The sequence below is a fragment of the Erpetoichthys calabaricus genome, chromosome 7 (genome assembly GCF_900747795.2).
Source record: "Erpetoichthys calabaricus chromosome 7, fErpCal1.3, whole genome shotgun sequence".
Taxonomy (NCBI): domain Eukaryota; kingdom Metazoa; phylum Chordata; class Cladistia; order Polypteriformes; family Polypteridae; genus Erpetoichthys; species Erpetoichthys calabaricus.
The window spans coordinates 27684991-27698677 of NC_041400.2; the positions used below are offsets into that span (position 1 = coordinate 27684991).

The 13687-nt window shown below is 37.7% G+C and overlaps 1 protein-coding gene across 4 annotated transcripts in view; it reads left to right on the forward strand.

The window, feature by feature from the left end:
- The window catches only part of slc12a2 (solute carrier family 12 member 2), a 198868-nt gene that overhangs the window by 137941 nt on the left and 47240 nt on the right, over positions 1 to 13687 (forward strand). For all 4 annotated transcript variants that reach the window (XM_028804887.2, XM_028804888.2, XM_028804891.2 and 1 more), the window contains exon 14: positions 7763 to 7918. In XM_028804887.2, the coding sequence (XP_028660720.1) occupies positions 7763 to 7918 (156 nt within the window). The remainder of the gene's footprint in view (positions 1 to 7762; positions 7919 to 13687) is intronic.

Genomic DNA, 13687 nt, shown 5'->3' on the forward strand with positions numbered 1-13687 from the left:
GCTCTGTCTCTCTCTCTGTGTCTGTCCTCCTTTTGCTTCTTGGTTTATTTACTCCCAAGAGTAGGAGGTTGACAGTTTTTATTGATAGACAGCTGAGCAGAGATGAAATCTGTTACCTGGGCTAGTGGTACCATATTGTTCTTTTCCCTTAGAAAGAGTATAGACAGAAGTGTTAGACCCCTAGGTGGCGACTTCCATTTTTCACAGAAAGACAGTCCCGGTAACACCTCATTAATAGTGTGAGGAAAACGGGGGAAGAAAAACCAAAAGGTCATAGAGTGTGGGTCACAGGCAGAAACACAATTTAATTGCCAGTGGCAAGGTGGGAATAATAAAATATTTTTATAACCACATTTGCTGCAGAAGGCTTATTTATTGTTAGGAGAGTCCTCTAGAGAGGTGGTCTAATATAATCCATGTCCACTTCTGGTCAATGCCATCCTTTTATCCTGGTGGACTGGAATGGGTGTTACTAGAGACCTGGCACAAATGGCCTTCCTCGGCCACTTTCTCGTCCAGTGTACAAAAGAAAGTGGAGGTTCTTTTAAAGTCTGTTTACTTTTTCCCTCCTTCATCCACTGTGCCTCACAGCAGACCCAGCAAAACACTTTACCATGCTCACTTGTTTGACAGTAGTTAAATCTGTTATAGTTCCAGCACAGCTATTGATATTAATATTAGCTCAGTAAAAATATAAAGTTTTCATAAATGCCTTTTAATATTTTTATGGAAATAAATTGAAAGGGGATATATCATATCTTATTTATGAAACAATCATACCACCAATATTTAAGCATTATGTAAATAATAAATGAAGTGTAAAACATTTTACACTCACTGGCCAATGTATTAGGTTCGCTTGTTCACCTGCTTATTAGCACAAATATCTAATCAGCCAATCAAATGGCAGCAACTTGATGCATTTAGGCATGTAGACATTGTCAAGATGACCTTCTGATGTTCAAACCAAGCTTCAGAATGGGGAAGAAATAAGGGACTAAGTGGCTATAAGTGACTTTTAACGTGGCATGGTTGTTGGTGCTGATCTGAGTATTTCATAAATTGCTGATCTACTGGGATTTTCACACACAACCATCTCTAGGGTTTACAGAGAATGGTCCAAATAAGGAAAAATAGCAGCTCACTGGGTGACAATGCCTTTTTAATGCCAGAGGTCAGAGAAGAATGGCCAGAATGGTTTGAGCAGATAGAAAGGCAATGGTAACTCATATAACCACTCGTTACAACAGAGGTATGCAGAAGAGCATCTCTGAACATACAACACGTCAAACCTTGCAGCAGCTGGGATACAGCAGCAGGAGAATACACCAGGTGCCAATCCTGTCAGTTAAGAACAGGCAACTGAGGCTAAAATTCACACAGGCTCACCAAAATTGGACAATAGAAGATTGGAAAAACATTGCCTGGTCTGATGAGTTTTGATTTATGCTGCGACTTTTGGATTGTAGGGTTAGAATTTGGTGTCAGCAACATGAAAGCATGGATCTATCCTGCCTTGTATCAATGGTTCCGGCTGGTGGTGGTGGTGAAATGGTGTGGGAGATATTTTCTTAGCACAGTTTGGGCCCCTTTGTACCAATTGAGCATCATGTAAATGCCACAGCCTATCTGAATATTGTTGTTGATCATGTCCATCCCTTTATGACCGCAGTGCACCCATCTTCTGATGGCTACTTCCAGCAGGATAACACTCCATGTCATAAAGCTCAAATCATCTCAAACTGGTTTCGAGATTTGTTGTTACTATTAAATGGTTATGGACTGATGACTCTGTGGGCAAAGTATCTGAAGGTCGCAATTTTTGTGCATACAGTTAGGTCCATAAATATTTGGACAGAGACAACTTTTTTCTTATTTTGGTTCTGTACATTACCACAATGAATTTTAAATGAAACAACTCAGATGCAGTTGAAGTGCAGACTTTCAGCTTTAATTCAGTGGGGTGAACAAAACGATTGCATAAAAATGTGAGGCAACTAAAGCATTTTTTAACACAATCCCTTCATTTCAGGGGCTCAAAAGTAATTGGACAATTGACTCAAAGGCTATTTAATGGGCAGGTGGGGGCAAGTCCGTTGTTATGTCATTATCAATTAAGCAGATAAAAGGCCTGCAGTTGATTTGAGGCGTGGTGCTTGCATGTGGAAAATTTTGCTGTGAACCGACAACATGCGGTCAAAGGAGCTCTCCATGCAGGTGAAAGAAGCCATCCTTAAGCTGCAAAAACAGAAAAAACCCATCCGAGAAATTGCTACAATATTACGAGTGGCAAAATCTACAGTTTGGTACATCCTGAGAAAGAAAGCAAGCACTGGTGAACTCAGCAACGCAAAAAGACCTGGACGTCCACGGAAGACAGCAATGGTGGATGATAGCAGAATCATTTCCATGGTGAAGAGAAACCCCTTCACAACAGCCAACCAAGTGAACAACACTCTCCTGGGGGTAGGCGTATCAATATCCAAGTCTACCATAAAGAGAAGACTGCATGAAAGTAAATACAGAGGGTGCACTGCAAGGTGCAAGCCACTCATAAGCCTCAAGAATAGAAAGGCTAGATTGGACTTTGCTAAAGAACATCTAAAAAGCCAGCACAGTTCTGGAAAAACATTCTTTGGACAGATGAAACCAAGATCAGCCTCTACCAGAATGATGGCAAGAAAAAAGTATGGAAAAGACGTGGAACAGCTTATTATCCAAAGCATACCACATCATCTGTAAAACACGGTGGAGGCAGTGTGATGGCTTGGGCATGCATGGCTGCCAGTGGCACTGGGACACTAGTGTTTATTGATGATGTGACACAGGACAGAAGCAGCCGAATGAATTCTGAGGTGTTCAGAGACATACTGTCTGCTCAAATCCAGCTAAATGCAGTCAAATTGATTGGGCAGCGTTTCATGATACAGATGACCCAAAACATACAGCCAAAGCAACCCAGAAGTTTATTAAAGCAAAGAAGTGGAAAATTCTTGAATGGCCAAGTCAGTCACCTGATCTTAACCCAATTGAGCATGCATTTCACTTGTTGAAGACTAAACTTCAGACAGAAAGGCCCACAAACAAACAACAACTGAAAGCCGCTGCAGTAAAGGCCTGGCAGAGCATTAAAAAGGAGGAAACCCAGCATCTGGTGATGTCCATGAGTTCAAGACTTCAGGCTGTCATTGCCTGCAAAGGGTTTTCTACCAAGTATTAGAAATGAACATTTTATTTCCAGTTATTTAATTTGTCCAATTACTTTTGATCCCCTGAAATGAAGGGATTGTGTTAAAAAAATGCTTTAGTTGCCTCACATTTTTATGCAATCGTTTTGTTCACCCCACTGAATTAAAGCTGAAAGTCTGTACTTCAACTGCATCTGAGTTGTTTCATTTAAAATTCATTTGTGGTAAAGTACAGAACCAAAATTAGAAAAAAGTTGTCTCCGTCCAAATATTTGTGGACCTAACTGTAATTATTTTTAGATTCAAACTAGCTGAAAATGCTGTTGCTAGTTTCGACAAGCCCTATAACCTTATGTGGCCTGAAGACATTTGCACATAGTCGATGCCAGTATAAACTCCTGCAGAGTAAACTCCTGCAGAGTCCAGTTTTGTTTTGTGTAAGCGTAGTTGACAACTGAGATAAAAAAAATAAGTCTTTCCCTGAAGTCCAGATCCCACACTGAAACACTATTTCAATTAAGATTTGTTTTTTTTTCCACAGTGTGCTTTATGTTGGGCTACACTTTAATTCTCATTGTTTGCAAGTCAATGCAGTTTTTTTAAAGTCGTTACAACACACTCATTATACTAATCCTTAGCCCTGTTTTAATGTATGCCATGCTACCTAAATGTTTAAATACCAACACCCATTATTATTACATTTCTTAGTACTTTTAACAATATTGTGCCCAATAATAAAGACCTGCACAGTAAGGTACAAAATACTCAACTTCCAAATGGTTATACCACCTTTGGCAAACAGCTTTCAGTCACTCTGTGCCCTTTTTCATGGCAAAAAAATGTACAGTAACTATCCCAGATAAGCTTTAACAGAACATTTACTATGTCCAGAGATAAGTCAAATACTGTCCTGAATCATGAGACAAGAGCTTACCTAAGGTCCTAGGTTTACCTCTCATATCATTTCAGTCATCCCCCAAATCCTGAAACCGTACTTGGAACAACATGTATCATATGTGGATATTAATTTTTTAAGATTCCCTTGAAGGATTAGTGAGGATTTTGTTCAACAAAAAAAAATACATTAGATGTTGTCTGATCATTGGTCAGAAATAATGTTAAGTCTATATCAAAATGTATATGCAAAAATTGCTTATGGGCAGAATTTTATCACAGTTTAATCTATGAATTATAAACTAGCTAATATAATCTCATATAAAGGAAACCTACAGCTCCTTTTTTTTCTCAGTGGGAATGTGCAGGGTCCATTGTGTGCAAGTGTAGACTGGTGCACAGTGTGTATTAGACAGCTGCTGACATCATATGTTAATTTAGTCACATTAAAGCAAGAATGTTTTTGCCATCTGTACAAATATATTTAGGAAAGGCATGAAATCTGAACAATGTCAGATAGTATAGAGTGGAAACTGAGCTATTTCTGTCATGGCCACACCTCCGTTTGCTATTGTTTAGGGAAACTTCCACTTGAATTTACACTGGTCCTAGGGGAAATGTTGTGTGCCTGCTTTTCAGCATTAGTTAATGAAAGAGGAGAGTTACACTGAGGAAACTTTAATATCTGTGAGCAGGTATAAAAGCAGTGCTTTGACTTTCCCAGGTTGAAAGACATCCTGGCATACCTGTCTACTATGTTTTTCATTCCTCTCTTTTCTTTTCTTTTTTCTTTTCTGTTTTTAACTTTAAAGGGACAGAGGAGAATTTCAGAGTTAGGATGCTGATGTGTTTTAGATATGTGCTCTTGGTAGTGGAGGTATATAGAATTATGTCATTCTATTTTTGTTTACCCCAGTTGGACTAAATGGCTTCAGCAAATGAGTGTTATTCATTTAATAATTATGTGGATTTATAGTGAGCAGCATAGCTGAGCAGCAGTTCAAAAGTGCTGCATGGCACCCCGTGAAAAAGGACAGAGTCTTGATGATCAGTTTGTGCTACTACATATCTGCAGTTAAAGTATGCAAACCGGTGAACCACACTGGACCCACAGAGTCTCAGTTGCAGTGTCCTGTACACTTTGTAACTGACATATGACCAATTTGACATACAGCCAAATGGCCAGTCCCAAATGGAGCCATAAGTTGGTGCATGACTGTGGTAGTATTAAATCAGTATATTTCCTGCTGCAGTGTTACTTTTGCTCGTGTAAAATTCACACTTTAATGTAACCAAATTCAAAAATTAAAGTTAAATCAGCCTGCAGCTAGAGTTAATATTTTTGAGATGGACACCAATATCATCTGAAATGTTTTTGATTGTGGGAAAGGGACCTATCCAGAGTTGTTTTCCTGTCTTGCACACATTGCTACTGAGATGGTGCTTTGTCCCTCACAACCTTAAACTGGTTTAAATGGGCTTCAGAATGTTTAATAACAGCCACATCTTTTTAGGTGCATTCACATATAATACGCAAGCACCTATTCTGAAAGCCCATGTCTATCTGGCTGTCTGTCTACAGAAAACAACTCAACCCCCCATGGACCAATTTTGTTGAGATGTGGCACACTTATTCTTCAAATAAATTTGTTGAGACAGTTCAATTTTCATTCAGATGTCTTGTAGATTATGTTGTATGAAATTTTAAAATTTCAAAATTTTATATTGGAAAACATTAGAAAATTTGCAAACTCTACCATCTTAAAATGGAGGAATGTTCTGAGAGACTCCAACTAGGAATGAGTTTACTATTTAATTTTTCCTTGAGAGTGGCTGCTTAAACTTGTATATTTTCTTCTTTTACTCATCTGACAGCTACTAGGATGCACAATTTAAGTGAGTCAAAAACCGGGCAGATTGCGTGCATGTAAGCAGCTTGCACAACAGCACATTCTTTTGCTGCTTTAGTTAAATTAGAGTATAAAAAAGTCACTTCTCTGGAAATAAAAAGAAGGGGAAATCAATTATGTTACATTATATCAGACTGAATTGATTGAGCAATATTTTCTGCAGATTACATTGTAAAGAACCAATGTTATCAACCTGCAGCCAAATGATGTTTGAACTAATTAAATAACACAAGAAAGGTACAGCTGCCCTAACTGATACAAACATAGGACAGGTTTAGAAATGGACAGTGGTGTCAGGGAGGTGGGAGGCTTCAATGGCTTGAGTGCATGATCTCTGCAGCACAGCCCTTGGTCTTTCAGACCCTAATAATAGGCATACTTTCCAAAATGTTATGTTTTATAAAATTGAACAACAATTCGTTCCAGACCCTCCACAACCACAACTCATACACATCAGTCACTTGGATTTGTAGTCACACAGGATGACTAAATCTCAATCTACTGTGTATAAAACCTACTGAGCATCCACAAGCCTATTTGTGTCCATTTTTAACTTTATTGTAAAATACTGTTAAGCACATATTCAGTGCCATCTAGTAACATTTGAAGTTGCATTCTGCTTCCAATATTGCTTTTAATTATGACTAATTGTTGCAAAATTATTTTTATAAACAAAAATTCCCCAAATTTGGCTCTTTCTTTGCTGTTGTTGGGGCAGTGTCAGGCCCTTTTGACACTAACCTGGATATGATGGTATGGACAATAGAATGAATGAATAAGCGATTATTAATCCAGTTTTTTTTTTATGAAAATGTGAAAGCATTTTTTTCTCTATTTAACTTCTTCTTCTGAGGCTCTGTAGCACATTTTTGCTTTAACAAGCTCCTTCAGTATTTCAAGATAGTAACCTGTGAAAAGATTAAGTTGCTAGGTTTTTACAGAGGACACATTTGACAACATTTTCTTTTTATTTATGTTTTAGGTGGTTGTACTTTTTGTACATCGCTTAACCTTTAACATGCATTCTTTCATCCTTCTAAAATTTTGGCTCCTTGTGATTGTCTTCTGCTCACATCTGCTGCACTTCCTCACTTAAATTATGGGGTTCCTGGGATTGTTTAGTTTAGGGCAGCATCTTAGGGCAAATTCAAATGAAGATACTTCAGAATGTATGAAGCTTTCTTTTAAGTACTCTTTATCTGTTAGGTCTGTTCTGCTCACATTTATAGGCAATTGTGTATGAATGGTCTAAGTAATATTCTTAAAAGATAACATTTCTTTTTTTAGCTTAAAGAATCAAAGGTATGGCATGGTTTCTAAAGTATTTTTGTTTACTACATATTTGCAAAGGAAATTTCATGATCCTTACCAAATTGCAAAATCAGCTTATCGAGGAATGGGATCCAGGAATAAGTGATTGTTTTCTGTGTTGAAGCCTCTGGCAAAAAAAAAAAATTAAAATCAATGCTTATTTTGACATAGCACGGAGAGAGTGCAATGCCTCCTCACTCCTGTATTAGCAAATAAATGATAATTACTTTGCATATTACTCAGCATAGTTTTGAAATATTTAGTATGTACAGTTGAGGATGGAATCCTTTTGAAACCTGGTTTCAGTTTGATGGATATGGGAATTTACAAATCGTGGAAACATGCATTGTATATGTAACACTTGATTTCCAGATAAATGCAGCTTAAATTTGATATAGCTTATGAGATGTCATTAATTGTTGTACTTTAAATAACTTTAATCTTTTTTTTCCCTGTTAGGATGGAGGCCTGGTTTCAAATACTACAATATGTGGGTTTCACTGACTGGTGCCATTCTTTGCTGTGTAGTGATGTTTGTTATCAACTGGTGGGCCGCCTTACTTACAAATGTCATTGTCCTGGCCTTGTACATTTATGTCACTTATAAAAAACCAGGTAAGTTCCTTGTGCGTCCACATGGATAGATGTAATCATAGAACGGTTATATTTCTACACAAGGCAACTCTATTGGTACAGACTACTAGCACTGTTTTGTCTGGATTAACCAAGCTTTGCAGTCCCATTATGTGGGCAATACTAGTTCATCCTGTCTAGTGCCTGATGTTTTAAAAAATGCAGAGAATTCACACCAAGCATAGTTTGTTGGCTTACAGCCAAAAATTAAATATTTTTTTTGAAATGCAAAATATAGACTTCTACATTCAGTTATCACACAGAAATGTTTTTAGTTTGTATAGTCTGGTAAATATTGTTGCATTTTCTAGATCTTTAAGGTAGCAGTTTTACTCATCATTTGTGTTCAGACACAAAGCAGTGGTGATTACACAAAAGAGTGGCTGCAGCAGTGTTAAAAGTAGAGTTTAGAACAGTACTGCCATGCAGCACAGGTGTTCAAGTAATGTGTTTTCTCCTATATGACCAGACACCTGGAATCTTTTACCAGCTCCCTCTAATCCCCAATTATTTGTTATGGATTAAAACTCAACTTCTCACTCTGTTAAACTTGACCAGGTTTAATCAAGCCTTTAGTATTCCATTTGTTACTTTGCAGTTTATCTTCTAATGTGCCTCACACAATTCTGAAATACAAAAAAATATAAGTATGGTTAAGAAACAATCAGTATGTTTAATAAACATGTTGTTAATGAGCACTGGAAACTGTAAAGCAAAAATCAAGATCAAAAAACATTGAGGGAGAGGTGATGGCCAAATTGTTAAAAAACGGCAGTGATAATACTGTCAACTGAGATACCAAGTAGCTAACACATGACCTTAACCTGTACTCTGTGTGAAACAAGCAGGGCTAATAGGATCATTCATACATGACATTGTGAGAGTAGCTGAAGTACCAAATTTGTGACATGATAGTACTATATTTATTCCTGTAACCAAACACTTTCCAAGTTGTGCAGTATTAGTCTTTAATTTTTATATATATTTTTTTTATTTCAATTTATGCAGTTCATTTCTTAGCACGTACATTTTGGAATGCTCAAGCTTGAAATAGCATTTTGATTGGGAAACCATCCATATATCAATATATATATTGAGAAAATCTAATTTCATGTCTGCTAAGATCAGAAATTAATTAACCTTCTAATTAGCCAAATGATTTGATGACATGTACTTTATACCACCTACATGAACAATTCAGGGCTTCAAGCAAAAGCTGTTCAGCCATAAGACACTATTGGCAGTGACATTATTGCAACATCAGTCCTAATAGGTATACATGTCTAGTAGCAGGTAGGACTCCATCTTGCCACCAGAACAGCCTGAATTCTACAAGGTATGAATTTATCAAGGTACTGTAAACATTTCTTAGTAATTTTAGTCCATGCTGATTCTATGGCATCACACAATCTGGCAAATTGTTTGGCCACATGTTGATGCTGTAAATCTCCCATTCTACTTCACCCTGAAAGTGTTCTGTTAGATAAGGGGTGTGTTTACTGGTCATGAGCTAATATTTATATAAATATATATAATAGATATATACAGGTAAAATTTCATTACAATGAACTGCCAGGGACCTAAAAAATATTTCATTGTAATGAAAATTTAGTTGTAATGAGATTCTGTATTTGTTGCTATAATGCTTTCTTTAACTTGGGTCCAGGCATTTGCAATCATTAGCTTCTTTCACGTTAACTTTAATCTTCTTCTGTTTACAAGTTATGCTGACGAGCATTTCTCAGCATTTCCTTGCGATAATACACTTTCAGGGTGTGAATGATGCCCAAATTCAATGGCTGAAGCACTGCTGTGCAATTGAGTGGGAGGAATTCAATTCGAACATTATCTAAAGGTAGAAGCATGTTGTGTGCAGCACAGTTATAAAACAGAAACCAAATCATCCTTTTCTTCTTCTTCATATTGTGAGGTTTCTGAACTCTTTTGGGATCCCACCCCCCACCCAAGGGGCGACACGCCGAAGTGTGTCCCAAAGCGTGATTGCCGTGTCTGTGGAAGATTGTTTGTCCATTGCTGGGGCAGGGCAACAGCAGGCTCACAGTGGTGCAGTGAGGCACCACAAAAACGAATCCTAAAAGATCAGGGTCGTGCTCTAAGTCCCTGTCTTGCACCCCAAAACATGAGGCTAAGTCTCAGTACTTTAGCAAAACCAGCTTTATTCAGCTTGAAACAGAAACAGCAGGGTTATTTATTGTAGCGGGATCTGACACTCTCCTATACACAGACACAGCAGGCAGGGTCGTGGCCAGGTTAGTGACCAAGTAATCATGTTCCCTGCATTTACAATATTCCTTGCATCACACATCGAGATCTTTTTTGTTTGTTTCGGTGAAGAGCCGCAACAGAGCTGTGAGTCTGTTGTTGCTCCGGCAACAGATAAACAGTCTTCTACAGACGTGGTGATCGCACAGTTCGGGACGCTCTTTGGCGTGTAGTCCAGTTGGGGAGGTCCCAAGAGAGTTTAGAAACCTCACATTTTCATGAATGAGTGCCGCATTAATAGGAATGTTTCTTGAACGAGCATCGCTGAACCACATAAAAACTGATTTTTTGATGTCTTCAAATGCAGCAGTTTGCAACCCGACAATTTCTTCTTTTATTGCTCGGTCTTTCAAGAAAGTTGACAGTGTTGATGGCGAAATTCCAAATTCACTGGCAATGTGTTTTTTCTTTTTGCCACAACCGAGAGCTGCAAAAATTATAAGTTTTTTTTTCTTTTTTCTAATATGAACTGTTATCGTTTTTTCGTGTCTGCCGTTTCTATAGGAGGGTGACAATGAGTTAAATTCCAATGGATTTTTTTTCAAATGTTGACGATCAATAAGCAAAAGGTTTAATTGAAAACCACTGAAAACAAAAACGGCAAAAAAAAAAAACAAAACAGTACAATGTTTTTTGCAGTGCCTAAATGCAAGATTCAAGTTCATGATGAGGGATTGCAGCCTAAACTGCATATCTGGCAATCCAAACTTCTGTTTTTAATAATAATAAATCTTAAATAATTCTTTACATTTATATAGCGCTTTTCTCACTACTCAAAGCGCTCTCCGCACAGGGAGGACCCGGGAAGCGAACCCACAGTCTCCTTACTGCAAAGCAGCAGCACTACCACTGTGCCATTGTTCCCTGAAATTTGGAAAATGAAAAGAATTTTGTTCTGTTGTGACACTCAGATTATTGTAAAGTTTGAAGGATTTAAGAAAAGATAAATGAAAAGTGTGATAACAAAACTTAAATAAGCTCATCAGTAAAGGCAGAATTATGCTCCTCTCCTGACTCAGCAGTGACATATTTGAAAAAGGCACATGGGTTAAAATAGTGTAAAGATCCATTTTTGTCCATCTACAATAGAAAAATCTCTTTCCTTCTAGCTTTCTTTTTTCACATTTGTAAATGGTGCTCTTTATATTTATTTGTGCACAGAATCAAGGTCACACCCTTATATTTTTTAAAAGTGCACATGCTGGTCAAAGGTAAGCAAGCAGGTAAAAAAAATACACACTTACCATCTATGTGGCAGTGCTGCAGACTGTCCTTGTTCGTATGGTAAAAGCTTGTGTTATTTAATTATTTTTTGGATACCACATGGCAGTCTACTGTTTCACCACCCAACTGTAGCATCATCATTTTGTGAAGAACACATCAGTGGGGCAGGAATATTAGATTTTTCAATGAGAGCCAAGTATACCTCTCATATCCATGTTGTGGGATGGATCCACTTTGCAGGACATAATTTGCCAATCTGCATATTAGATAGAAATATAGGTGAGGGTGAGCTGTAGGATTAAACTAAAATCAAGGTCATGTTCTTGGAAGCAGCTTGAGATAATGCATCTTTTGTGACATGGCACATTATCCTGAATAAATATAGAGCACCGTCTTTAAGGGATGCACATGGTCATCCGCAGTTCTTCTGTGGTATTCAGGTGATGCTCAGGTGTTACAAAGGTCATCAGCTTGTACTGTTGACAGATATCTGAATGCATTTATTCATACTGTTTATACCAAATTCTGACCCTGCCATCTGCATTTCAGAGGAGAAAATTGAGATTTTTTAGATCAGGATTTTGCATTTTTTAAATCTTTAGTCATCCACTTTTTGTGATCATATGCCCACAGTAGCCTAACTGAGGGGAGTGGAACACAATGTATTGTTCTGCTGCTGTGGCCTATCCTTTTGTCAAGGTTCACTGCACTGTGCATTTAGGGATATTCTTTTGTACAGTAGTAGTGTAAAGAACTTTTATTTGTGACTTTTAGTTTAAATAATTTCACCATTTTCCTCTAACCTCTCTCTTTACTAAAATGTTTCACACAAAGATCTGCTGCTTATTGAATTTTTTTTTCTTTTGTCATCAAAATATTTTCTAGTGACATTAATGCATGAAATTTCCAACATGTTCAATTAAACTACCTTATCTGGTACCAGCAATCATGCTATGGTGAATGTGTCACCAATTACAGTGGAACCTCGGTTCACAACCATAATTTGTTCCAAAACTCTGGTCGTAAACTGATTTGGTCGTGAACCGAAGCAATTTCCCCCATAGGATTGTAAATACAATTAATTCGTTCCAGACCATACGAACTGTATGTAAATATACATTTTTTTTAAAGTTTTTAAGCACAAATATAGTTAATTAAACCATAGAATGCACAGCGTAATAGTAAACTAAATGTAAAAACATTGAATAACACTGAGAAAACCTTGAACAACAGAGAAAACTAACACTGCAATAGTTCGCGCTATAGCGCTACCAACCACTGCCTAAAAACACTTTTTTTTTTTTTTTTTAATGAGTTTTAAGCACAGGGAAAAAAATTAACATTTGAAAAAATCCATAATTTAATAAACTACCAAGAAAAGTAACATTATAACAATGCATGCTACGAACCGATCGCTGTAAACAGAAGTGAAAACAAAATCAAGCCCAGTGCATTCTTTAACTGCCTTCCTACCTTATGCGTCCAGTCCCCTCTCTCTTACGCTGCCTGTGTGTGTGCGTCTGTCTCGTCTGTCCCTCTCTCGCGCTGCCTGTGTGTGTGTGTGTGTGTCACGCTCTCTCGATCTCTCTCTCTTGCTCGCTCTGCACAGGAAATGCACAGCGAGAGACTGAACATGTACAAACCGAAAGGGAAACTGGCTTGTTCGTATACCGAGTGTGTGGTCGTGAACCGAGGCAAAAGTTTGGCGAACTTTTTGGTCGTAAACCGATTTGTATGTGTCCCAAGACGTTCGTGAACCGAGGTTCCACTGTATAATGTTCAGATGAACAAAAATGAAACTGCTTGACCATGTCACTATGCTGTGTATATGACTTGCAAGCACATAATTTGCTAGTTTACAGCAAATATCCTGCTCCACCAAAGAGCAGGTGTACCCAATAATGTAGCCACAAAGTATACTTTTCTTCCATTATTAAAACTGCAAATTCAAAAATGTTGTTTTCACTCAATGAAGTTTAGCATTTACTAATTATTACAGTACCAGTAACGGCGCACTGCACGATAATGTGCAGTAAATACACTTGACTTGAGCATTCATAGTTTTCATCCTCTTTCTCTGTACGTTTAGCATTCATTTGCTCAGACGTTGATGTGCTTGCTGCTTCCTGAGCAGCTGCTCTTCTCTCTACCCTAGCGGCCTGCTTCTTCACTTGTTCCGTCGGCATCTTTTCGCCTTAAAACTGATTAAGTCAGTGTTTGTGTTACAATTACTTAGTACGTTTT